The 27,035-nt window shown below is 37.3% G+C and overlaps 1 protein-coding gene across 3 annotated transcripts; it reads right to left on the bottom strand.

Moving 5' to 3' along the window:
* Positions 1-27,035, bottom strand: LOC117301453 (cilia- and flagella-associated protein 91-like). Of its 3 annotated transcripts, none has more exons than XM_033785445.1 (18): positions 26,809-27,035; positions 22,822-22,898; positions 22,014-22,171; positions 21,014-21,160; positions 20,333-20,517; positions 19,875-20,052; positions 18,780-18,937; positions 17,910-18,092; positions 16,955-17,095; positions 16,051-16,238; positions 15,150-15,296; positions 11,048-11,269; positions 9,885-10,033; positions 8,861-8,952; positions 6,654-6,824; positions 5,024-5,211; positions 4,167-4,237; positions 942-1,030 (listed from the first exon to the last, which is right to left on the bottom strand). In XM_033785445.1, exons 1-17 carry the CDS (start codon positions 26,873-26,875, stop codon positions 4,205-4,207), a joined length of 2,484 nt encoding a protein of 827 aa, XP_033641336.1. In that variant the 5' UTR covers positions 26,876-27,035; the 3' UTR covers positions 942-1,030; positions 4,167-4,204. The 3 variants fall into 3 exon arrangements, with proteins under 3 accessions (XP_033641334.1, XP_033641336.1, XP_033641335.1); XM_033785444.1 differs by having other exon boundaries at positions 4,167-4,240; XM_033785443.1 differs by lacking the exon at positions 4,167-4,237 and having other exon boundaries at positions 1-1,030.

A 27,035-nucleotide genomic window follows, 5' to 3' on the forward strand; every position in this document is an offset into this window, starting at 1 on the left:
TATATATATGTACATTATGTAAAATAATGGGATAAAAGTCTCAAAATCCTACTGAACAGTGTGTGCACTGTTGTTATTTACATCCCAATTAATAAGCAATGCAACTCTAAAGCAATTATCATGTGAAATCCATCAATACACAGTACATGGACACAAGTTTCAGACTGGTCTCAAGAAATCCTATTCAGCAAGTCAGGGTGAAGGTGCATGGAACAAACAAGAGGCAGGAAGAATCTTAGTGTTATGTTTGGATTATAGTATTGGTGTACTAAATCAAATATTACAGTTTTCTTAATAAAGACCTATACCGAGTTCCATTTATCAAGAACATCTTACATACAAGCTTTTCATTCTAATGAAAACAAGTTGAAATGGTTTTTACAACATGAACACATTTAATTCACATTTTAACAAAATGAATGTAAATCTAAATTCGCAAACATAGTCACTAGTAGGGAAAGTGTTATTCAATATTTTCTGACACCCCAGCATCATTTTGTTGAGGGTCTGGTTCCATGATACCAGCTTCTTGAGTGGATGAGTCAGCGGTTTGTTTGCCACTCTTCTTAGATTGGCTAGACATTGGAGTCTCAGAAGATGGAGATACAATAATAGCACTACTCTGAGTAGCATCAGGTAAGGTAGTCTCCTCATGGGTAGCATCAGGTAAGATAGTCTCCTCATGGGTAGCATCAGGTAAGGTAGTCTCCTCACTAGTCACTCCTCCCTCTGTAGTCATCTCCACAGGGATAGCTTCATGTGCACCCAACTCAGCTGTATTGTCAATTACTGGTTCTACAATAGCTGTTGCTTGCTGTGCTTCATTACTGATGGTAGCATCTTCATGCAATGATGGCGCTACCTGCTCATTAGAGACCTTGTCTTCTACTTGATTCTGTGATGTCATCTGGTCATTAGAGGTGGCCATTTCCTGAGCTGTTTGTTGTTCAACTGGAGATGATGGTTGTTGTGGTATGGGTGAAGCTATTGGTGAAGCTATTGGTGAAGCTATTGGTGACTGTGTGGAGATCTATGGGAATCAAAGCAAACATTAATTAATATTCCATTATAGGAAGAATTTGTTAAACCTCTAGTAAAACAATTAACATAGTAAACATGGATTAAAACTTGGACCGATGTATGTTATTATAAGTTATCACACAAGCGCAAGACGGAAAAATGTAGCGCGTCTGCGTCCCATGGCCTCGTTGGATATGGGACGCAGATGAGCTATATTTTTCCAGATTCCAAGAGAGCGCATCAAAGAGCAAAGTTTCAGAACGTTATTTTACAACGCTTAGCATGCACGTGCACAAAGTGTAAAATGTAATATTTGCACTGTCCGTATGCAGAGCGTGACCTAATGATACTCACAATATGCAGAGTGCAATATAAAAACTGGGAGTAGGTAATAACTTTTTATACCACCCTCCAGTTCGAGCATCTGATTGGTGGATTAGCACGCGCTGGAAGATAATAAACCTTGTAAACACTTATTGAAATCCACTAGCAAAAACATGATTTGAATTTAAACTTGACTACATTAATGATTGAATAATCGAGTGAATGGTTGTGAAGAAGATTTTAATATTCTTTATTCTTAAACAAAAGGTGTTGCAACAATATTAACTATTACCATTAAGTGATTAAAAGTTCATGTTAGTTAAAGAGTGTATGACAGAAACTCTGTTAGTAGCCAAACAAACGCATTAAAAAGCAACATTTGAAGGCACTGGACACGCTTGGTAATTACCTAAACTATATACATGTACTAGCATAAAACCAACTTGGTTACGACCAAGGGAGAGCTGTTGACAGTATAGAACATTGTGAGAAACGACTCCCTCTGAAGTAACATTGTTTTTAAGAAGGTTATTTCTCACATATTTTAATCTGAAGCCTTTCTCAGACATCTGAAAGCACACAAACTTGTGCAAAAAGGGTATTTTTCCCCATCGTTGTTGCAACTTTGATGATCAATTGATCCCAAACTTTACTTTATGCATATTGGGATACTATAAGTGGTAATAGCAGTTGTTGACAAATACCAAAAGTGTCCAGGGGTTGATTTCACAAAAAGCTCGTCTTATCTCGAGTTAGGACGAGTTATAGGATGAGTCCTAGGACCGATTTCACAAAAGATAACTTCCATGGCAATGGCGCTGAACCCGTCCCAACTTAGGATCAGTGCAAGAGTCAGTTTAGCAAATGAGTTTGAGTAGTATACATTGGCGCTGCTCTTGTTATTCTGGCTGATTGTAAAGAGAAACGGGCGCTATTAGGAAAACGACTAGTCCGCCACACTGGCATACATTTCCCGCGTAACATACTTTGAAAAATAAAATATTTTTCCAGTAACTCACATTTAATGAATTCACATATTTGATGTGTAAATCTCTGAAATCCAAGTGGTTTTTTATATCACAATTATACTTAAAAGTTTACATACACGGCAGGGTTGCTGCAGATGACGGGGGAAATTGAATTCATCACACAGCGTGTTCTTATACAGTTTTTCTATTTAAACCCACACATTGATTGTTAAAAATTATCGACAATCTTTTTTTCTGAAGGAGAATACACAATCGAATCTTACGTGTCTGATCATTAACTACATGCATCAAATAACTGTTGTGCTAGCATTTTCAGCCTTGTCTGAATACTCATTTGTTGTTTTATACCACTTAAATAATAATAATATCGAAGTCTTATATAGCGCACGTATCTACCAAACAAGGTACTGAGACCCAAATTAATTAGCACCTTATAAGGGTTTACAAGTTGCTACGGCGCATATAGCCTGAACGTCTGACGCCATTCTTCGAGGCTCGTGAATAACGCCAGAGACCGGCATAAAAACCGGCGGGTAGTTTGACCTTTGACCTTCCTCATTTCACATAGAGATATGCGACGACAGGCGGCAGTACTGCATGTACTGTTTGGGCATGAAAAGCTCATGTCACTGCAAGAATCCAACGATATCATTGATATCATTGTATCCAATGGAATCACTGGATCTAGCGGCTGGGACCTGTCTTTATCCAAAGACAGGGGCCCAGTCGATGGCGCATACAGCAGCCACAGCCAGGAACTTCGGGGCGAACCCCTTCTCTTTTCGATAAGTGCACTGGGTTCTTTTACACGCGTTACACAACACATTGGACCAACGGCGTTACGTCCCATCCGAAGGACGAAGCAATGGTCAAGTGTCTTGCTTAAGGACACAAGTGTCAAGGCTGGGGGAACCCACACTCTGCTGATCAGAAACACCAGAGTTTGAATTTGGTGCTCTAAACCGCTCGGCCACGACACTTCCAAAACAACACTTCCACTTGCGACACATCCTGCTTAAGACTGTTTTGTGTTTGAATTCGGTGCTCTTAACCGCTCGGCCAGGACACTTCCACTTGTGACACGTCCTGCTTAAAAGCAGTGGACACTATTGGTAATTGTCAAAGACTAGCCTTCACAGTTGGTGTATCTCAACAAATGCATAAAATAACAAACCTGTAAAAATTTGAGCTGAATCGGTCATCGAACTTGCAAGATGATAATGAAAGAAAAAATACCCTTTTCACACGAAGTTGTGTGCGTTTAGATTTCGAGACCTCAAGTTCTAAACTTGAGGTCTCAAAATCAAGTTCGTGGAAAATTACTTCTTTCTCGAAAACTATGGCACTTCAGAGGGAGCCATTTCTCACTGTTTTATACCATCAACCTCTCCCTATTACTTGTCACCAAAAAGGTTTTACGCTAATAATTATTTTGAGTAATCACCAATAGTGTCCACTGCCTTTCAGATTGTTTTGTGAAATCGATCCTAGGATCAGTCTTTAGGCTGGGACTCGTCCTAAAACCTAGGATTGATCTTAAATTAGGAGAAGTTTTGTAAAATTTACCCCAGTGCCTTTAAACATAATGTTCAAACTATGAATGCTAAGGTACACCATTGTCACATTACATGAGAATTGAACTTTAAACATTTGTTTTCTTTGTTTTCAAGAGTTTAAAAAGAGAACCTTTTCTCAATCAACTTAAGAGTGATGTCTCATCTTTTTATCGAAAAGTGTCAACATTTGATAAATACTATACAATTCAGTCCAATTATTCATTAGAAATAGTGATGTACCTTATCTTAACAATACAACGGAAATGTTCTCACTTACACTGCAAACATGAAACAGGAAAGAAGTCAAGAAAGAAATTATTGTTTTGCTTGAAAGACACCACCTGCCACCTGCTGGATAAAGTGACAACCATAAAGGTATAGAAATAGACAGACAAAGATGTAGAGAGATTCAACACAGATACAGGGAGAGTAGAGAAGAAAGCACACGCTGGATTAGGAGTTGAATATGGAGGGCTTCTTTTTCATCACACAATTTTAAATGGCAATTTGTGCTTTAAATGAAACTACTGTTTAAACAGCAAATTGAGCGGAATGATTTCAACGCAAATGCTATTTTAACTTATTTATAATGCATTTGTTTACCAATTAAATGTAATTTGTATAATTGTACACTTCTGAATTTTTCGTAAATATCAAATGTAAAATCAGGCCCCAACCTCAAGGTTTTGAAAAACTAAAAGCACTTCTGCCGTTGCCGGCTGAAAACAACATGACAATGCTTTGACGTCGTGTCTGGGAGTTTGATTTGTTAAACCTCAGCGCAGCAACAAAGCGGCTATACAAATTGAATCTCCCAATTATGACGTAACATGAGTGGTTACGTAATAGAGCTTTTCTCAGTTCTTTCAAAAAAGTGCTGGATAAGGGTGTTCCAAATGACGTTATGTTTACACAACTAAAATCTATTCATAGTCATATGACTCATTGAAAACATTTCAAACAAAATTCAGCAAAGATCACGATTTGTCTTTTTGTTTCTTAGGATCACTTTCTTTAAATGAAGCATTTCAATCAGAATGTCAACCACTGCAAGCTCTTACCCGGCATTCACTTCAAATGATCCTCAGATCATTACGTCAAGAAGCAAAGTATTAGTTAAGACTGTTTGTTTACCTTAGGAGATGCCCTTCTGGAACTTGTGGTAGATCCACTGGACTCCTTCTGTGCATTACTTGGACTAGCATCAGGCAATGGTGAACTGTGTTGAATCTCACTAGCTTGACGAGAATTGACAGGAGATGACGATCCTGCCTTACCACTCATTGTTGGACTACTTTGTCTGCTTACTTTAGCTGCAGAACCTGCAAAATTCGAAGTCAACACAATTTATTTATAATAATTTGAGGGGGCTAATCATCCTTACTCGCAGCTAAGAGCTAAAATTGCGAAGGACGCAACTACAATGTGTTCGAGAAGCAGGCATGCAAGGGCGCCTTTGGCTGCTAGCCACATCAACCCATTATGACCAAGGAGCACAGCCAAGACCGAAAGTGTTTGATTTTTCCCAAGGGAGGACGTGGCACAGCAGAGAACCAACGCACTACTTCACTCACATTATGGCCCTGGACGGGAATCGAACCAGGGTCACCTTGGTGAGCGCTTTATGCACAAGCCAACCATGCCACCCATGAAACTTCGCCATGAAAACAACAGTATCTCAGAGTTAAAAGAATATAAAAAAAAACATGACAATAAATATGTAGGTTAAAGCTAATGGTACTTCAATCTCCAAAGCAACTCTTAGAACAATTTATAATTTCAATGAGCGAATCAGATGGATAAGGACATTGGGTCATGTATGATCACTTGCTGAATCTCAATGTCCCCATGATTATCAACAAAACTGAGGAATAATTTTAAAAATCAACAGATAACATTGTGTATAAATTTAGACCAAAACAAATAAGAAATATTGCCAGCATCCAGGAGACCTAATAAAGACCTCATTTATTTTTTATGCAAGTCGCCAGACACACAAGGCCTGAAGGCCACTTCAAGATGTGGGCTACAATTATTTTTGTCCAGAGGCCGTTGCCACCTACTCCTAGGGCTGAAACAGGGTTACCCCTTTTACAGTCCATACGGATGTAGGCTTGGGTATCATCAATCCAAAGCCTAGCCGGTGGAGCACAAAGCACTACCTCCCCAATTTTATGTAGCAAGTGTCACGACCGAGATTCGAACCCACACCCTGCTGGTCAAACACCAGAGCTTGAATCCGGTGCTCTAAACCGCTCGGCCATGACACGTCAAACGCAACAATACAATACAGTTATAGCCTGTTAACATTGGCTGGTTTCATTCCAAAATGTAATCCAGTCATGTTGTTTGCAGTGCAAAGGAATCAAATCCACTGAGGCCTGTGTACACATAATTGCTAAAATGTCTGATCACGTGGCCTGATGACATGAAACCATTAACTAGTAGACCCTTTATCACGGTGTAGCCATCTTGATTTTATTCCATTTTAACGAGTTTTAACCAAACTGAGGCTGGATGAAATAATAGTCTGGTGCCATGTTTGCGCAATGAATGGTAAGCATTCATTACTGCTATGGAAACAGGGAACATGACCAAGATGGTGACCACGTGATAAAGGTCTATACCAGCTTGTAGTATGATAGCATGTAGTTAATGTATCTATAGGCAGTACACAAAACGTGCCACAACACAACACCTACAACACGGTCAACTCACATGTTACCAAAAGTTACAACAAGATGAAGTAAAGAGTTCAATTTACCTGTCCTTGATGTCTTAATGGGTGTTGTTCGGCCTGGTTTAGGTGACCTTGCAGATTCTGCTTTTGACTCTTGAACTTTGGCTGAAGTAGGATAGTTTGTAATAACCTGCTCAGCTTCCTTGTGTACAATGTTGTGTGCAGCCAATAAATGTTTTCTCTGCTGTGTCTTAACTGTTGCATAAGAAAACATGAAATGAGGTTAGAGTGTCTTAGCTTACAAATAAAGGACAAACTATGCACAAAAACTGATCCGGCGATTAAATATTAGTTTCCCAACCAAATTGACAAGGGTGGTAAACTTTGGGTATCTGGATAATTGTAAAAACTAAAAAAGTAAACAATTTGGATCATGAGACTTAGCTTCAATTAACACAATTCAGAGTGTGGTTAATCAACTAATGCTCTGTATGAAATAAAGTGCAGTAATGTGCAGAGACATGTCATCATGCTTGCTTATTATTTCAACGTTGCTTAAATGTATTTAGAAAGTGATTGGTCACATAGCTGCACCCAACTGATCACTTTTATTGGGTTTTGCTTTTACCATTTTTTAAGGTTAGAAACTTCAAACAACTTTTATTTTGTTTGGAGCTACGACAATAAAAGCAGATTTCAGCACTTGATAGAATGTTTTACTTTCATTGTTGGTTTGTAAAATTGTGTCATCATGACAAATTGTTCAATAAAAGGGATAGTCTATAATTCTTTTGGTCCGGTGCACATATTATGGGTATTGGGCAGTCCCATGGTTACATTAAGCTGCCAATTCACATCATGCCTTAAAGGCAAACATTGCCTTGGATAGGGCGAGTTGCTCTATTGCCTTGGATAGGGCGAGTTGCTCTATTGCCTTGGATAGGGCGAGTTGCTCTATTGCCTTGGATAGGGCGAGTTGGTCTATTGCCTTGGATAGGGTGAGTTGGTCTATTGCCTTGGATAGGGCGAGTTGCTCTATTGCCTTGGATAGGGCGAGTTGCTCTATTGCCTTGGATAGGGTGAGTTGGTCTATTGCCTTGGATAGGGCGAGTTGGTCTATTGCCTTGGATAGGGCGAGTTGCTCTATTGCCTTGGATAGGGTGAGTTGGTCTATTGCCTTTGATAGGGCGAGTTGGTCTATTGCCTTGGATAGGGTGAGTTGGTCTATTGCCTTGGATAGGGCGAGTTGCTCTATTGCCTTGGATAGGGTGAGTTGGTCTATTGCCTTGGATAGGGTGAGTTGGTCTATTGCCTTGGATAGGGCGAGTTGGTCTATTGCCTTGGATAGGGCGAGTTGGTCTATTGCCTTGGATAGGGCGAGTTGGTCTATTGCCTTGGATAGGGTGAGTTGGTCTATTGCCTTGGATAGGGCGAGTTGGTCTATTGCCTTGGATAGGGTGAGTTGGTCTATTGCCTTGGATAGGGTGAGTTGGTCTATTGCCTTGGATAGGGCGAGTTGCTCTATTGCCTTGGATAGGGCGAGTTGCTTTATTGCCTTGGATAGGGCGAGTTGCTCTATTGCCTTGGATAGGGTGAGTTGGTCTATTGCCTTGGATAGGGTGAGTTGGTCTATTGCCTTGGATAGGGTGAGTTGGTCTATTGCCTTAGATAGGGCGAGTTGGTCTATTGCCTTGGATAATGTGAGTTGGTCTATTGCCTTGGATAGGGCGAGTTGCTCTATTGCCTTGGATAGGGCGAGTTGGTCTATAAAAGTGTTTAAAACTGTTTGTTATCAAATGCATAAGATTAGAAAGATGTTTTAAAAGTGGAATACAATATTCCTCACAAATAAGCCTTAAAATTGCACGGTTTTCCTTATAGTCATTAAGTAACACGACACGCCATTTTGTGGCGCAAAGTAAAAGGAAAACCATGCAATTTTGAGGCACATGTTTGTGTGGATCCTTATATTTTATGTTTAAAACCATTTTTCTAATCATATCGATTTCATAACAAACAGTTTCCAATGCTTTTTATGGACCAACTTGCCCAATCCAAGGCAACATGTCTCTGTTATATAGATTCATCAATACATCAATCTAAATCCCTAAAGTGAATAGACTTTTTGACCATCATTTATTGAAGGCAACGTGTAAAACCTGACATAATGTAATCCCATTTATTAACAGTGTTAATATGAAGAATGTTCTTAAACTGACAATGATGACAATGAGACAGTCAGGGCATGTTTGTATTGTGTAATCATCATCTAGTCAAGTTGATGGGTTTACCTTTTTCTCTAGCTGTGAGTTTGGATACTTCAGGTAACAAGAATGTAGAAACAAGCTCAGCTACTATCTCCTCTGATTCAAGCTTGGTTTTCCTGTATAGAATCAATGATGGGTTCAGTCATTCACATGTTATCTTATCACAATCTTCAATCTCTATTTGCACCCATTTTACTTGAATAAACCAGCAATATACAAATATTACATACATTTGAGTACATTGTCACATAATGTAACCATGAGGTGAAATTAAACACCCAGACTTCACTGAATTATTGTATTCTGAGCCAATACACAAACAAAATGCATTCAATATTTCTTTTACCATGTACACAAAGATCCTTGTTGTTTGAAATGTTTTACTCATAAACACAAATCAGACAGGGAAACTCATCCACCCCGACTTCTGAAAATTGTAAAAAAACATGACACAACCTTGCCTCGTTTGGACAAACAGGTAGGAAGGATAATGGTTGAAACAGTATAGCAAAGCTTCAAATAATTCTCCACATTGGACTCCAATATTCATACAGAGATCTTGAAACTACTCATGACATCTTGCCAATAATAGTTTGACTCCAATCTTATACTCCCCTGCAATTTTCTTTCAAGGGGCTTTTAACTCTGCATGCTTTGGTCTTTCAATTTTATTATAACACCAACAAATGGAAGAATGATTTTATGGTTTTTTTTAAAGCATATTATATGCTGACAGTTTGTGATGTTCACCTCTACTACCTTTAATTTCTTTTTATTTAGTGTCTTGATATTTCTTAACCCCTGATTACTTAGTATTAGGAAGAGACTAATATTTTTTTGTATACATCTGAACAATTACAAAGGCAAATACAACAAGTAGTTTTGAAACGTTGCATAGAGACTGTATATAATTACAAGTGAGGTTTGGGGAGACCCCATGTACGTGAGCTGTGGTGGATCTGTGGTTCCTATACGAACCATGTCAGCTCATTATTACATGGTGTCTCTACAAACCTCACTTGATTGATATATAAAGCCTAATGTTTACCTGTCCTCAATGTCATATGCTACTTGGTTTATTTGCTGTGCCATCTGTTGGATTTCTTCTCGTGCTTGCTTGTCAGCTGTATTATCCATTGAAGACAATATCACATCTTCTAGATAGGTATCAACAGATATCTGATGTACCTTGACAACCTGTTACAACGAGTAAATATAGTAAGAATCATAAACATATCATACAGATACTTCTCATGTATCTCTGATATTGTAAAATCCATCATCAATTGCAGTTCATGGGCCAATTTCTTAGTGCTGCTTAACATAAGGCAAATTTCTATACTAACTATATCAGACAAATTTGCTTAAAGGCAGTGGACACTATTGGTAATTGTCAAAGACTAGCCTTCACAGTTGGTGTATCTCAACAAAAAATTGAGCTCAATCGGTCATCAAAGTTGCAAGATAATAATGAAAGAAGAAAACACCCTTGTCACACGAAGTTGTGTGCGTTCAGATGGTTGATTTCGAGACCTCAAGTTCTAAATCTGAGGTCTCGAAATCGAATTCGTGGAAAATCACTTCTTTCTCGAAAACTACATGACTTCAGAGGGAGCTGTTTCTCACAATGTTTTATGCCATCAACCTCTCCCCATTAATCGTCACCAAGTAAGGTTTTATAAATGCTAATAATTATTTATAACTATTACCAATAGTGTCCACTGCCTTTAAGTGTAAGCTTATTTCACAGGTTAGCAAGAAAATTAGACAGCCAGTTTACACATTCACCATGGATTTTCATCGTTACGTCCATCATTTTCATACAGAAAGCACCGGAAAGTCAGCATGCCTTTTTGTGTACTTACAGTTAGCAGCGCTATAAAATGGAAATTGCATAGTTAGCACAGAATCAGCCGCTAAGCAAGAATCAGCCGCTAAGCAGCTCTATGAAATTGGGCCCAGGGAGTCAGGTTGGCTGATTTCCTTCCTTGCTTTTCCTTAACCTCTGTGACCCAAGATCAAATATTCTACAAAGATTCATTTTCTGATACCTGTAACCTTGTCATGGTAGGAGTGCCTCATGGATCTCCAGAGTTTGGTGTATGCAGAATACAAATCAATTAGTAACACAACAAAATAATGTTTGTGTTGTAATGCCTCTAATTAATCAGCTGATTTTGGTTTGTCAGGAATGCTCTGAAAATGCTCTACCTGTTTGAATATCTCATCCTCTTCTCTCCTTCGTCTTTCTTCCACCTGTCTACGTCCAGACTCTTCTGCTTCTCGGATACGTCTTTGTCTTTCAGCTAACATGGCAAAAGCATGAATACGTCTCTCCTCCTGCAGACGAATCAACTCCTTACTCAGAAAGTCCAACATGTCACCAGCAGACTCACCCTCCAGCTTAGACATAGCTTCATCCAGGAACGATTCCTAAATAATAAATATTCAGTATTAATCAATTAATCCACACTCAAACTCTCCCAAGCACAAGGAATTCAAACCATTGTGTGATAGTTTTAATCTAGACTGCATAAAAATACTTGAGTAGATTGCATAAAAATACTTGAGTAGACTGCATCAAAATACTGCAGTAAACTGCATCAAAATACTGCAGTAGTCTGCATCAAAATACTGCAGTAGACTGCATCAAAATACTTCAGTAGACTGCATCAAAATACTGCAGTAGACTGCATCAAAATACTCCAGTAGACTGCATCAAAATACTGCAGTAGTCTGCATCAAAATACTGCAGTAGACTGCATCAAAATACTGCAGTAGACTGCATCAAAATACTGCAGTAGACTGCATCAAAATACTGCAGTAAACTGCATAAAAAATACTTCAGTAGACTGCATCAAAATACTTCAGTAGACTGCATCAAAATACTGCAGTAGTCTGCATCAAAATACTGCAGTAGACTGAATCAAAATACTTGAGTAGACTGCATCAAAATACTTGAGTAGACTGCATCAAAATACTGCAGTAGACTGCATCAAAATACTGCAGTAGACTGCATCAAAATACTGCAGTAGACTGCATCAAAATACTTCAGTAGACTGCATCAAAATACTGCAGTAGACTGCATCAAAATACTGCAGTAGACTGCATCAAAATACTGCAGTAGACTGCATCAAAATACTGCAGTAGTCTGCATCAAAATACTGCAGTAGACTGCATCAAAATACTGCAGTAGACTGCATCAAAATACTGCAGTAGACTGCATCAAAATACTGCAGTAGACTGCATCAAAATACTTCAGTAGACTGCATCAAAATACTTCAGTAGACTGCATCAAAATACTGCAGTAGACTGCATCAAAATACTGCAGTAGACTGCATCAAAATACTGCAGTAGACTGCATCAAAATACTGCAGTAGACTGCATCAAAATACTTCAGTAGACTGCATCAAAATACTTCAGTAGACTGCATCAAAATACTGCAGTAGACTGCATCAAAATACTGCAGTAGTCTGCATCAAAATACTGCAGTAGACTGCATCAAAATACTGCAGTAAACTGCATCAAAATACTGCAGTAGACTGCATCAAAATACTGCAGTAGACTGCATCAAAATACTGCAGTAGACTGCATCAAAATACTGCAGTAGACTGCATCAAAATACTGCAGTAGACTGCATCAAAATACTGCAGTAGACTGCATCAAAATACTGCAGTAGACTGCATCAAAATACTTGAGTAGACTGAATCAAAATACTTGAGTAGACTGAATCAAAATACTGCAGTAGACTGCATCAAAATACTGCAGTAGACTGCATCAAAATACTGCAGTAGACTGCATCAAAATACTGCAGTAGACTGCATCAAAATACTGCAGTAGACTGCATCAAAATACTGCAGTAGACTGCATCAAAATACTGCAGTAGTCTGCATCAAAATACTGCAGTAGACTGCATGAAAATACTTGAGTAGACTGCATCAAAATACTGCAGTTGACTGCATCAAAATACTGCAGTAAACTGCATCAAAATACTGCAGTAGACTGCATCAAAATACTGCAGTAGACTGCATCAAAATACTGCAGTAGACTGCATCAAAATACTGCAGTAGACTGCATCAAAATACTGCAGTAGACTGCATCAAAATACTGCAGTAGACTGCATCAAAATACTTCAGTAGCATCAAAATACTGCAGTAGACTGCATCAAAATACTTCAGTAGCATCAAAATACTGCAGTAGACTGCATGAAAATACTGCAGTAGACTGCATCAAAATACTGCAGTAGACTGCATCAAAATACTGCAGTAGACTGCATCAAAATACTGCAGTAGACTGCATCAAAATACTTCAGTAGCATCAAAATACTGCAGTAGACTGCATGAAAATACTTGAGTAGACTGCATCAAAATACTTGAATAGACTGCATCAAAATACTGCAGTAGACTGCATCAAAATACTGCAGTAGACTGCATCAAAATACTGCAGTAGACTGCATCAAAATACTGCAGTAGACTGCATCAAAATACTGCAGTAGACTGCATCAAAATACTTCAGTAGACTGCATCAAAATACTTCAGTAGACTGCATCAAAATACTGCAGTAGACTGCATCAAAATACTGCAGTAGACTGCATCAAAATACTGCAGTAGACTGCATCAAAATACTGCAGTAGACTGCATCAAAATACTGCAGTAGACTGCATCAAAATACTTCAGTAGCATCAAAATACTGCAGTAGACTGCATGAAAATACTTGAGTAGACTGCATCAAAATACTTGAATAGACTGCATCAAAATACTGCAGTAGACTGCATCAAAATACTGCAGTAGACTGCATCAAAATACTGCAGTAGACTGCATCAAAATACTGCAGTAGACTGCATCAAAATACTGCAGTAGACTGCATCAAAATACTGCAGTAGACTGCATCAAAATACTTGAGTAGACTGAATCAAAATACTTGAGTAGACTGAATCAAAATACTGCAGTAGACTGCATCAAAATACTGCAGTAGACTGCATCAAAATACTGCAGTAGTCTGCATCAAAATACTGCAGTAGACTGCATCAAAATACTGCAGTAGTCTGCATCAAAATACTGCAGTAGACTGCATCAAAATACTTGAGTAGACTGCATCAAAATACTGCAGTAGACTGCATCAAAATACTTGAGTAGACTGCATCAAAATACTTGAGTAGACTGCATCAAAATACTGCAGTAGACTGCATCAAAATACTGCAGTAGACTGCATCAAAATACTGCAGTAGACTGCATCAAAATACTTGAGTAGACTGCATCAAAATACTGCAGTAGACTGCATCAAAATACTTCAGTAGCATCAAAATACTGCAGTAGACTGCATCAAAATACTGCAGTAAACTGCATCAAAATACTGCAGTAGACTGCATCAAAATACTGCAGTAGACTGCATCAAAATACTGCAGTAGACTGCATCAAAATACTGCAGTAGACTGCATCAAAATACTGCAGTAGTCTGCATCAAAATACTGCAGTAGACTGCATCAAAATACTGCAGTAGACTGCATCAAAATACTGCAGTAGACTGCATCAAAATACTGCAGTAGACTGCATCAAAATACTGCAGTAGACTGCATCAAAATACTGCAGTAGACTGCATCAAAATACTGCAGTAAACTGCATCAAAATACTGCAGTAAACTGCATCAAAATACTGCAGTAAACTGCATCAAAATACTGCAGTAGACTGCATCAAAATACTTCAGTAGCATCAAAATACTCCAGTAGACTGCATCAAAATACTGCAGTAAACTGCATCAAAATACTGCAGTAGACTGCATCAAAATACTGCAGTAGACTGCATCAAAATACTGCAGTAGACTGCATGAAAATACTCCAGTAGACTGCATCAAAATACTGCAGTAAACTGCATAAAAAATACTTCAGTAGACTGCATCAAAATACTGCAGTAGACTGCATCAAAATACTGCAGTAGACTGCATCAAAACAATTTTTTTTTTTTAATTTTGGAAGTATAGCAAACAAAAGTCATCTTTGAAACTAGGATAGGTCTTTGAAATAGGACTATGTGCATGTAAAGTACTAGGAACAATTACTTTGTGATCATGCTTGACACAATGGTTGGGTACTACAACAACATGATAGTCAATCAGGACAGTTAATATTCAACCACATTTATTATATACATGTATATAGGTATAACACGTAGAAACATGAAAGCTAAGCTAGTTTGATGCAATTAAAACAATTGAGAAACATAATATTTATAATTGGTGGTCTCATAATACTAACAAATGATTCTTTCAATTTCAATTTGGTCCTTTGTATTAGAGCATTAAGGTGTACTGTGTTTACCTTATGATCATGTAGCCTTCGTTGTCTCTGCAGATTAAGTGTAGCATGTTTCTCTTGTTTCTTCATCTGTTGTTCTGCTGATTGTAAGGCATGTGTGCTTCGGAGCTCATTAATCAACTCCTGACGCTTCTCCTTACCTTCAAACATCTAGTTATAACAAATCGTCCTCAAACTTTAGTTTTGCAATTAGACATATTTTAGCACATGAAACAATAATTTGTGACACACAGATTACAAATAAATACACAATTGAAGTACTCCAGAAAGATATTGTATAGACCCCTTGCACTGACACAGTCTGCCTATGGTTTGTCAAATTGGAAAGTAAATTGTATGTTGTAAAGATATAGTACAGGTATATTCACTTGTGTGTTGTTCTAAACTGCACTCTGTACAGCAACACTGAGGAAATATGACTCCCAAAAAGGTACAACCAAGATTTATTGTAGGTGAACAGGTCATCAACAATCATAAATATGTTTTGGTTGTATTGACCCCTTGTAGCAACGTCACACATCGCAACTGTCTGCAATTGCTAATCAAGTCTGATAGTTAGCCTGTGAATGCCACATTCATGACATTGCCTAAAATGAGCACTTCACTTCATGACACACAGGGACATTGATACAAATATTCAATCAAAAAACCTCAAAATCTCGCCTTTACATTAAAGCAAATTGATCACACTGTGGTACCACTTTTCTACCATTTTAAATGAGTATGTAAAAAACTGGCTTGTGATAAATATCAAACTATACTCTTTGTGAATATGTATATTTTTTCAAATTTGTTTACACTGATAATAGCAATACAAGTATTAAGTATTTTGAGCTTTGTGAAGTTGATTCTTACTGATTATCAAGTTCTTTGGTAGCTTACTACCAATGGTGGAGCTACTTACCATATTCTGAATGGCCCGACCTCGTATGACTTGCTGTAGGAATATAATGGCCAACTCCTTCTCTTCATCTACTAGGTCTGGCACCTCCACAGAAGGCGTAGGAGGACGTGGTATTGGCTTCTCAATCTTCTGAAGGAAGCGTAGTGGCTTGGCAGCTTCCTTGCCTTTATTCTTCACAACTTTGATTCCTGTTCAATCATACCATATTAATACATCAATTGAAACCTAGTCAGTGGCCTAATTTCATTGTCACAGAGACGATGTATTTCTGACCATATATTTGTTGTTAGTAAATCATAAATTCACAAGAAAGAATGTTATCAAGTAGTTAACAAGGTTTCTGTTTAAAGTAATGCAACAAAGTAAAACCGTACTCCAGAGGGCACTTCAAAATCATTAATGTAAGCACACAATGTGTGTTTAAACATACCCACTATAATATTAATGACACTGGACACTTTTGGTAATTGTCAAAGACCAGTCTTCTCACTCGGTGTATCTCAACATTTGCACAAAATAATAAACCTGTGAAAATTTGGACTCACAATTGGTCGAAGTTGCGAGATAATAATGAAAGAAAAAAACACCCTTGTCACAAGAAGTTGTGTGCTCTCAGACGCTTGATTTCGGGACCTCAAAATCTAATTCTGAAGTCTCAAAATCAAAATTCGTGGAAATTACTTCTTTCTCAAAAACTATATTACTTTAGGGGGAGCCTTTTCTCACAATGTTGTTTACTATCAACAGCTCTCCATTGCTTGTTACCAAGTAAGTTTTTATGCTAACAATTATTTAGAGTAACTACCAATAGTGTCCACTGCCTTTACGCAATTGAGTGATTATAATATTGCATAATTGAGTGATACATTTCTTTGTTAGACAGAGATATTGCCAAGCAACCTACCATTGTATACTTCATCAAGTTCATTTTGTCTACGCTGTGCTCTCTTGGTAAATCCAGTCTTGCCAACTGATTTAGGTCTGGGAGCAATCACTCTAGGCTGGGTGACAAAGTCTGGCAAGGAATGCTCCAACTCAAGCAAACCTAAATAATGTACACATGCAATAGTCAACATTATAACAAAATCTCCACAGATGTTTGAAACATATTGTATTTCTATAAACAAGTATGAATGGCGTTTCTAAACCGTTTTGTTCAGATGTCAAGTGAACATAAACAGCATGTACAATTAACTCCAGTTTAGTCACACAGAGTGAACACCCAAGTTAGCAATGTGGTACATGTCAAATGTTTCTTAAGTCTGATTACATAAGCCATGTGACAAAATGACATCTTGTTTGTTGCATGTTAGAGATGTTTGTGTTGTCTCCCTTGTATTTTAATAATTCGCAAGATTAAACAACAACCACCTGGGAAAGCCAGGATGAACCAAGAATAAATAGTTACATGTATTCAACATTCATAATTTGTTGACTGTCATAATGGATACAAGTTGGCAATCAATCTGTAACAATAAAAGCAGACGCAAAAAGTCAGGGCCATTCTTGTTTTATCCAACATTCATAAATACCTGGGGCAGTTTCTCCATTTTGATTGGTTGAGAGGACATCGGGGGGGGGGGGGGGGGAAGCTAGCACTGTAGCAGAATTTTTTTTTCAAATTTACAGTTTAAAAAAAAAACATTATGAAAGTAAAGGTATTTATGAACGGGAATCAACGTGTGTTTGAATTGGTTTTAATCTAGTGGTTTAAACCCGCCGAGGCCTGGTTCTTGATAAAATTACCAAGAACCAGGCCTCGTCGGGTTTAAACTTCTAGTTTAAAACCTCTTCACCACACACTGATTCCCTTAATAAAACCTGAGAGCACTTTTATATGTTGAGTATGATTGGCCTACCTTGATATGTTTCCAAGTATCTACTCTTGACTACATACTGCTCAGATCCTTTATCCAGGAATACACCATGCCTAGTCCTTGGTCCATACACTTCAGAATCATACTTGGAATACTCCTCAGTAATATCACGCCGCTCTACTTTACCTTCCACCTTACTACGTTTTAATGTCAACTTGCGAATTGCTAGGAAGGTAAACATACAAACAAGTTAGATAGAGTTACCCAATTATAACATACAGATACCTTTTATTCATAGAGGCAACTTCCTTAATTCTGTTTAATGGAAAGTATTTTTTCTGCTTACTTTAGCAGAAAATTAGATTAAGCATAAGTGTATTTCACAGGCTGGCATGAAAATTGGACAACCAACTTGATTTTGATCTTGGTCTTGTATATTAAGTGCCATTAAGTGCCACGAGTAGGTGAGCATGCCTTTTCCTGTGCTTAAGGTTAGCAGCATTATGAAGTGCAAAACACAAGACCTGAGTGACAGGTGAGCATGTTTTATCATGCTTATATAACTGATTCAAGAGTATAAATCAACAGCGCCTAAATCAAAGGTTTGCTCACAGAAAAAGGTAAAAAGTCATTGATGGTAGGCCTCTTGAAACAAGTGGGCTTTTATCATTATTTATGACTAGCATAACTATCAATTGATTTTGTATTTGGTTTCATTGGAAGCACATATCAAGATCAAGCCACGTGATTTAAGAACATTAAGTTAAATAAATCGTGTTGCAACCTTTCAATTCACGGGCAAATAGATTACACTTCCATGATGAGTAAGCAACAGTAACTCATTGTCAGTGAGTTCCTTTCAACAACTGAGCTGTTTTAGACTTAAGCCTTCATATAACAGAAATTACTTACATTTAATATGTTCCTTACGAATCCAGTTCACTTTTTTCTCTCGTTCTTTTTGTTTCTTGGTCCATAATTTATCCAGCCTTTTGGTGTTTAACTCGGCATGATTTTCTTCTCTTTCACGAAGTATCGTATGAAGTACCTCCAGTCTTGCTTCTTGAAGTCTGAAGAGGAATTTCACATAAGTAAGTGAATAAATAAATTAAATAAATAATTGATACAAATAAATGTTTAACAATAAATAAATACAGTAAGGTTTGCGGTAACACCATGTAATGATAATTTCTAAATGAGTTGGGGGGTGGTTCTGAAAAGAACTATTGGTTTCAACTCGACGCTTCGATCAGTATGCTCTGATCGTCTTCTGGAGAAAGCTGGACTCTGATGCTGCATGCTGCTTAAGAACTGCTGATGCGGATTAGCATGATGATGCTTGGTGAGCTCCAGTTCTCAACCTTCGTGCATCACCAAGCTAATCCGCATCATCAGTTCTTATGCAGCATCAGAGTCCAGCTTTCTCCAGAAGACGATCAGAGCATACTGATCGAAGCGTCGAGTTGAAACCAATGTTCTTTTAAGAACCACCCCTACTCATTTAGAGATAGTCATTACATGGTGTTACCGCAAACCTTACTGTATCGTATTTCCACCATGCAGAGTTTCAAATCCTACTTATAATAAACAAATAAATAACAAATAAGTAAATAGTCAATCAATCAATCAGTTAATCAATCAATCAATAAATCAATCAAATATTCCAATAATTGCTCACTAAGCTTGGCCTACCAATCTGGCCAAAGAGAGACCGGCTTTTCCCGGGACTTTCTTGGCTAAATGTCGCAGGCTTTGCCTATTCATGGTTTTCCTCTTGGTTTTTGATTGCATTCCCATTGTTGTTTTTTCCTGTCATTCTCTGAGCGCTTTGCAACCTTAGTAAAATGCGTTATATAAATGTTGTAATTATTAATGTAATCACTATGTGTATGATCATGTCTTCCAATATCACATGAATCATTTCTAGTATGACTTGTGGTGATATCCATCTATAGTGTGGCTTCAACTTACAAGTGTACAGAAGTCAATATATGTCAGAGTTCTTACTTTTCAATTTCTCCTTCTCGTAGTGCCCATTCTTTACGTTCCATCTCATCCATCATTCTTTTCCTTTTCTCTAGTTGAGATACATCATTCAGAGATGGCAAAGTTGCCTCCCATGCTCGCTTAGCTCTAGCTCGTTCTATCATCTCTACTTCAGCAAGACCCGCTGGAAGACCATGACCTGATAACCAATATTCAACCAATACAAACAAACACTCAATCCAAGCCCACTTTAAAAGAACAACTTCAATGAAAATAACATTATTATCTTTTATAATGGAAAGGTCAACAATTGTGAACCTCAATAAACATGGTCTCATAATGTATACCCCGCACAATTTTAACAGCGTCATGCTGGGCAAAAATGCTAAGTTTCAAGAAAAGCCTGTAACTACCTAGAACTCCAAACAGCACAGTGACATCACACTACAAGCTCAATCCACACACTGTTTTATACTTACCAAATGACAAAGTAGCTAGTGTGAGTAGTTCAGGCTGTGATCCTGGTCTAACCACATACTCTGGTGTATAAGGATCAGTTTGTGTCTCACTCTCACGGTAATCTGTCTGGATTTCAACAGTCCTTGTTAAAGGAGTGGGAGACCTTTCTATCATCACCTGCTCCTGCTGACCAAATGGATCGAGCCTACACCAACAAAACACACAAATGCATCACAGAAAAATACACCAACACAAAAATTTCATTTAGAGCAAGTGAAATCTGCTCCCTTCAACTAAAATGCATACATTTCAATAAGTTTCAATTATAATTGTCAGCATTTCAGAATTTCCTGCTGACAATTGAATTGAAATTTTCTTAACAGTGAGTGTTTTCAGATTTGTCACTTATCACTTTCACAAGAATAGAAACTATTTGAAATGGAATATATAATTGCAGAGGATAAAATAATTCCTTTATACTAAACTGTAACAGTAAAATATTCATCAGAACCATTTTGATACAACCATGTGAAGTTATACTATGCTAGTGTGTGCGTAGTTGATTAATTTGCCTTGGTTAGTATAGGGACAAGTAAAATAACAAGGTCTGTGCTAAGTACAACTTAAAGGGAGGAGGGATGGTCTTGAAGAGTGAAATTCATATTGCTTTGAGAATGGTGCAAACTTCAGGCAACCCTTACTTAGATGTATGAAGCACAACTTCTGGGGGTACTTGTTGTAAGAAAGGAATGATAGGGCGGCGGAAGAACTTGTATCTATCTTGACCTCCGACAGCATACTGGACAGGTTGGGTTGGTGGGATCTTCATATCTGGTGCATAGTTGAATCTATTTTGATAAAATTAGCAAAATATTTTGCATGAAAAGAATTAAACATATAAAGACAAAAACACTTAAATTAAGATGTTAAGTATGGTAGGTCTTAAGACATTTCTGAGTAATACCACTTGGACCTGATGGAATGAATAATACCAGTCTAAAAAGTTTCAGGTGCTCCTGTTAGGGATTCACCCCACACAGGAACAAGGCTTTCAAAAAATTGCATAAAAACTTTGTATATTCTTGAGGACAGACCAAGGTTTCTTGAAGGTTGGGTTGCAATCTGACATATTCCCAATGAAACTCACTGACCTCACAAAGGCTGTTCATTCTGTAAACTTAAAGGACAACTTAAGGAAGGGGCAGAAGGGAGTTGAACATGATTTTTATGGAAAGGCAAACAAGGGGATCGTGACCAAAGGCTCATTGAGATGGATTTTCCATTTTAAACAAAACTGCTCTAACAAATCTCACAGCTTCCTGTTTGAACACAGTGAACACCTCACCTCGTTTTTGTGTTATTGCAACCTATATCCGCACAGCTTCTTACCGTATTGAACTCTCAATTGAACTTTATGATCACAATTTTTATGTCAACTGAGATAAAAGGAGACAATTTTAATGCATTTAATACGTTTGTGTTGCGTAGGGTTTGGTGTGACGACTCTGCGTCAATTTATTAAAACCCCTTACAAACACCTGCGTAGGACACACTTTGCTTGACGTCCTATCCAGCCCAATCCAGATCAATGCTAATAATACTGACTAATGTTTACTAGATTGTGAGTGACGCCATTCAACAATTTATACAATAATAAAATTAAAAATGATTAATTATTTTATTTGTTAAACTTGAACTTACGTCTTATAACGAATTAGTGCTTCTCTTGCTTGGGTTGAATAGCCACGCCATTGCCGTGAAATAAACCTTGGTACAGGGTCTGTATTATCCAGTCGCATTTGGAACCGTGGGTAGTGGCGTAATGCACTGAACATGGTATTGTAGATGGGTACTTTTTTCTAAATGAAAACAATAATGGTTAAATCATTCATTATCAAACCATGTGTAAGTTGTAACCCCTCGCCTAAAATGACAAGTCAACATTATAGCCATGAAATATATTAAGCTTTGAATGAACCAATAAGTAACGGTTAATCGTTTAAAAACCGGATAATGAAAAGCACATTTTCATATGATTGATTTACTGCAATACATACAGCAAAATACCAGTATTTAAATAGCTCATACGCAAAATATGAAAAAAGCAAAAACATTTTCATTATTATTATTTTAGCTATAATATTTATAATAAAAAATTCTGAACAAATTTATGTATCACTGTTTCATATAAACTTTGTTGGATCATTCAGCAAAGTTAACTCATGTAGTCAACATAGCAATTAGTAATCATCCAAAACCCAAATAAAAATCACTTTTTTCTTTCAAACATTAAACACAATTTTGTTTTACTTGATGGATGGCTTGTTAACCACTTTCTGCTTTCAATTTCAACAAGTACTGATATACCTAGATATAAAACTGTACTTGTTTTATGCCTCTGCTGAAGAAGGTCCGGTTTGGATCAAAAGCTAAGGCCAACTACCCTACTCATTAGACATAAACTGATGTTTTTTTCACTTATTCAATATTTAGACTCTGAAATACTTACAACCCTATCCACGTTAGTGTGTGCTTTGAACATCTGCCTAGCATGATCTTTCTCACTAGATAGTGTGTGCACTTTATCTGTGGAAACATCAAATCAATAAGTGATTAATCTTGTAACTTTTTGAACTGGGCCCAAACACTGGGCCCAATTTCATGGCTCTGATGACCACCGAAATCTATAATTAACATTCTCCACAACCACCCACCAAATTTCTTCACTACTGTGGCTGTGTCAAGCGAGGAATGTCTAGTAATGCTAATGTTGAGTATGCATGCGCACAAGCCAAAATTCCATGCTAACCCATGAATACGATTGACGTGAGCGTTGAATTCCCTGCTTCCATAGCGTTCTGTGCTTACGGTAAGCAGAGCCATGAAATTGGGCCCAGACTTGTCAGGCAGTGTCAGGAGTTTATTTTGATAAGGGGATGGTACTGGAGGTAGTGGGCTTGTGCATTGAACATTATGGTCCTGACTTGCAGACTCTCCTTACAATTACAACAAAACAAGTCAGCAGAGCAACTTTTGCCAAAACAGTACTAAAATAAGTGAAAAGAGTACTTAAAATTAAACATTTGGGGAAAAATTTAAGCATAACCGCATTTTTTGGTTAAAAAATAAGGTTTATCGCGAATAGCTATATCGTAGCGTCATACATTATCGACCCTCATATGTTTTCGGTCCCCAACTTTGATTCCTGTTTACCGCGAAATTGTGCAAGCTGCACCAGTCAGAAGCTATGCAGTTTACTCACGGTCTTTATTTTCATCAGGCTTAATAATGCTGAGAATAAAGTTTCCTGTCGTTGGTTATGCTCAAACATTTATAAAATGATTGATTTTTGGTACTAATCACTAGTGCATTATTATGCCAACATTCAAATGAGTCAAAGAAACATCAACCAACCTCGAAAGTTCAAAACAAAATTACTATCTGCTAGATTGAGTTTCATTCTGCTTTAGTCACTAGATGGATCATGTGAGGTGGTTACAATTTGGGATTCTATGGTGTGCAAATGTGGGGAAAATATTAAAATATTTTAAGTGAAAATTACAACAATTTTTTGTTTTGATTTACTGCATACTGTAATAAATTCCGATAAGCGTAATAAATATTAAGCCTACAGTAGCACTAAATACCGACAACTCACGACAACAATTTTTAAATGCACTTTAAAACATTTGAACATAAGTCAACCGTTAAATATATGCACAAGAGTCATATGCATCTAAATCACTTTTAAACTGTTGAAAATTTTGTTCTTTTAACTGTAAAAAATGTAGTAGCAAACGGAAATATTCGCCATGTTGTCTTTCGACGTACTTGGACGATTCTATTACACCGCAGGGGGCATGGGTAATTTCTGAGGGCTGAGTTGTATTTTTTTCTTTTTGGTTTTAGCTGCTTTTTTTTTTCATTTCTTGTTAGTAACTAAGCCGACACTCTGAAATTCAATAAAAGGGAAGATTTAAATATAATATTTTTAAAAACTCTATGGGGACTATGAGAGGCACATAAAATGGTAAATAATCATCTTGCATAATGTATCACTCCTGCGGTGTAATGGAATCGTCCATTCATTACTAAGTTCGGGGTAAAAAACACTTTTTGTACACTTAAAAATACAATTTTTTTCAACAGTTTGAAGTGATTTGGGTGCATATGACTCTTGTGCATATATTTATCGGTTGACATATTTTCAAATGTTCTGTTAAAGTGCATTTAAAAATTGTTGTCCTGAGTTGTTGTGAGGGGTCGTGAGTTGTCGGTATTTAGTGCGACCCCTACATTAAAGAGAAAATATCATAGATTAGTTTCTTATCTCCTGAAACAAAACATAACTGGTCTGAAATGGGGGAAAACGGATTGTTTTTTATGAAATGTGAGTGCATCAAGGGGGGGTGGGGTGTTTTACTTTCATGCCTTATGATATCTCTGGATTCTAATATAGTACTAGTAGCCATAATGCTTTAGGACAAAAATGTAATTAAATTTGTTAAGTAGTATCTGAATAATATTTTTGATTTATTTTGCACGCCATACTAGCTTCTGAATATTCAATAAAATACCAACCAATGAAAGGTGTGAAAACATATGACGTTGCTCCAATGTCGTGCATGCATAAACACTGTTAATGGCGGACTGTCTCTCGCAACGTAAAACCAAAACTTTAAAAATTTCAACACACCATGAAGTGAAAGTGTTATTGTTAAAAAAATGGATAGACTATTTGAAATTTTTTTTTTTTGTTTTTGATTGTGAACAATTTTCCTGTTATCCTACTGAAAACATATGACACCAGGATATATCAAGAGAGGCGCTATTGAACCCACACAGAGATATAGGCCATGCATGTGTGCGCACGTGACGTAGTGGTTGACAACATACACCGCGGTAGCAAATGCCCCATCTGCCTACCCATAACGCATTGCAGTTCTAAATCGCGATAAACCTTAATCTAGTTTTTAGAGTGCGTTTTGGCGACCCCAACCAGAATCATTCAACAATCATTGGTCATCGGTGTAGCATTTTCGCGTGTTCGGTTGAGCGCAGTGACGATGCTGTTGAGCGAAACAGGTCAACTCGTACCCAAGTCAACTCGTACCCAAGTCAACTCGTACCCAAAATATTGTACCCAGGTCAACTCGTACCAAAGTCAACTCGTACCGTACAACGTACGTTGTATGCCGAAACGGAGAATTTCCGTGCGGCGTGATTTTGTAAGCGATAGGAAATAAAAATGATGTTCTACCATCATATGGAGCTCACTTTTATTAATAATAATCTCACGAATTTCGTTTTTAATAATGTTTGTTCATCTAATTTCTGCCTTTTTTCCGCTAGGATATTCATTCAGATATCTACTGTGGTTTCTTTTAAATTCCCGTGTTGAAGGGTCGCAAAGGCGTTGAGCAGATCAGATGCACACTAGTTCTTCGTTATCAAGGAGGTATAAATATTTCGACCTCCATGTTCATATGAGACCAATTATTTTCAATGAAAAAATATACTATGTATAAAACGCAACCCTTCATGTTTACCTTGGTGTTTTTCCTGTTAAAGTGTTCCCAAAAGAAAATTTCATGGTAAGAATTCATTCAATTCATTCATTTGCGTTATGTTCTGATTATCGTTTTCCGATAACAAGTACATTTTAACAAATATACTGTTCCACTTTTTCCAACCAAAACACCTTGCGTAAGTTCTTATTATCTTTTTCCGAATAAAAAAACCCCAAAAATTCATTCTAACAAGCCTATATTAAAAAAAAGTTCTCTGATTAATTTCCCCACCGTAGGGCCTAAGTATAAAAAAAAATGCAACATGAAAAAAAAAACCCAAGAAAACAAAATCATTGCAGCAATGAATAGCTAAATGTATGATTAACAATATAAATAAATAAATTAAACTACAATATTTATCAGTACGAGTAAAAAATTTTTTAAAACATTTATTTGGGTGCGAGTTGACTTGTGTACGAGTTGACTCAGGTACGAGTTGACTCGGGTACAAGTTGACTTAGGTACGAGTTGACTTGGGTACGAGTTGACTTGGGTACGAGTTGACTTGGGTACGAGTTGACTTGGGTACGAGATGACCCGAATTCCTGTTGAGGGTGTGTTGAGTCGGTTGGGCTTTGGTTGGGGTCGCCAAAACGCACTCCCTATCAAGTACTCGGTACGACCAAATCATAATTATTTTTAAACGAATGAAAAAATGAGACAGGATTATGATACGGAATCGTTTATGCCTAAAATCTAAATCAACCAAAACCAAAATGAGCATGACCCTAACTTTAATTAAACAACTAAAGCCTATAAATATAGATAGGCCTATTTAATTTAAGATAATATGACATATAACCTGATTATTTTATTAATAACTTGGTTTATTTATTTATTAATTATAAAATATAAGTTATAACTTCGTCATGTTCGTAAATAAAAAATATTGAATTCTAGACTCAATTCATTCAAGGGAAACTAACCATAAATGTAATCATGGGTCCTCGCCTGTTGGACCATGGGTGCTCGCATTGCGTGTGTCACCGACATTGTTGAGCAAATTCCGAACTTCCAAACCTTTATTTATCCAAACAGAGTAATTAGTACACAGTTTCCATATGGCATCGGCTATCGCATTTCACAAAATTTCAAAGATTCGGTTCGCTGTTCGCCATGTTGTTGCTGTCGTCGTCGGCCTGTTATGCGCATA

This window comes from Asterias rubens, chromosome 17 (assembly GCF_902459465.1).
Source record: "Asterias rubens chromosome 17, eAstRub1.3, whole genome shotgun sequence".
NCBI classification, from domain to species: Eukaryota; Metazoa; Echinodermata; class Asteroidea; order Forcipulatida; family Asteriidae; genus Asterias; species Asterias rubens.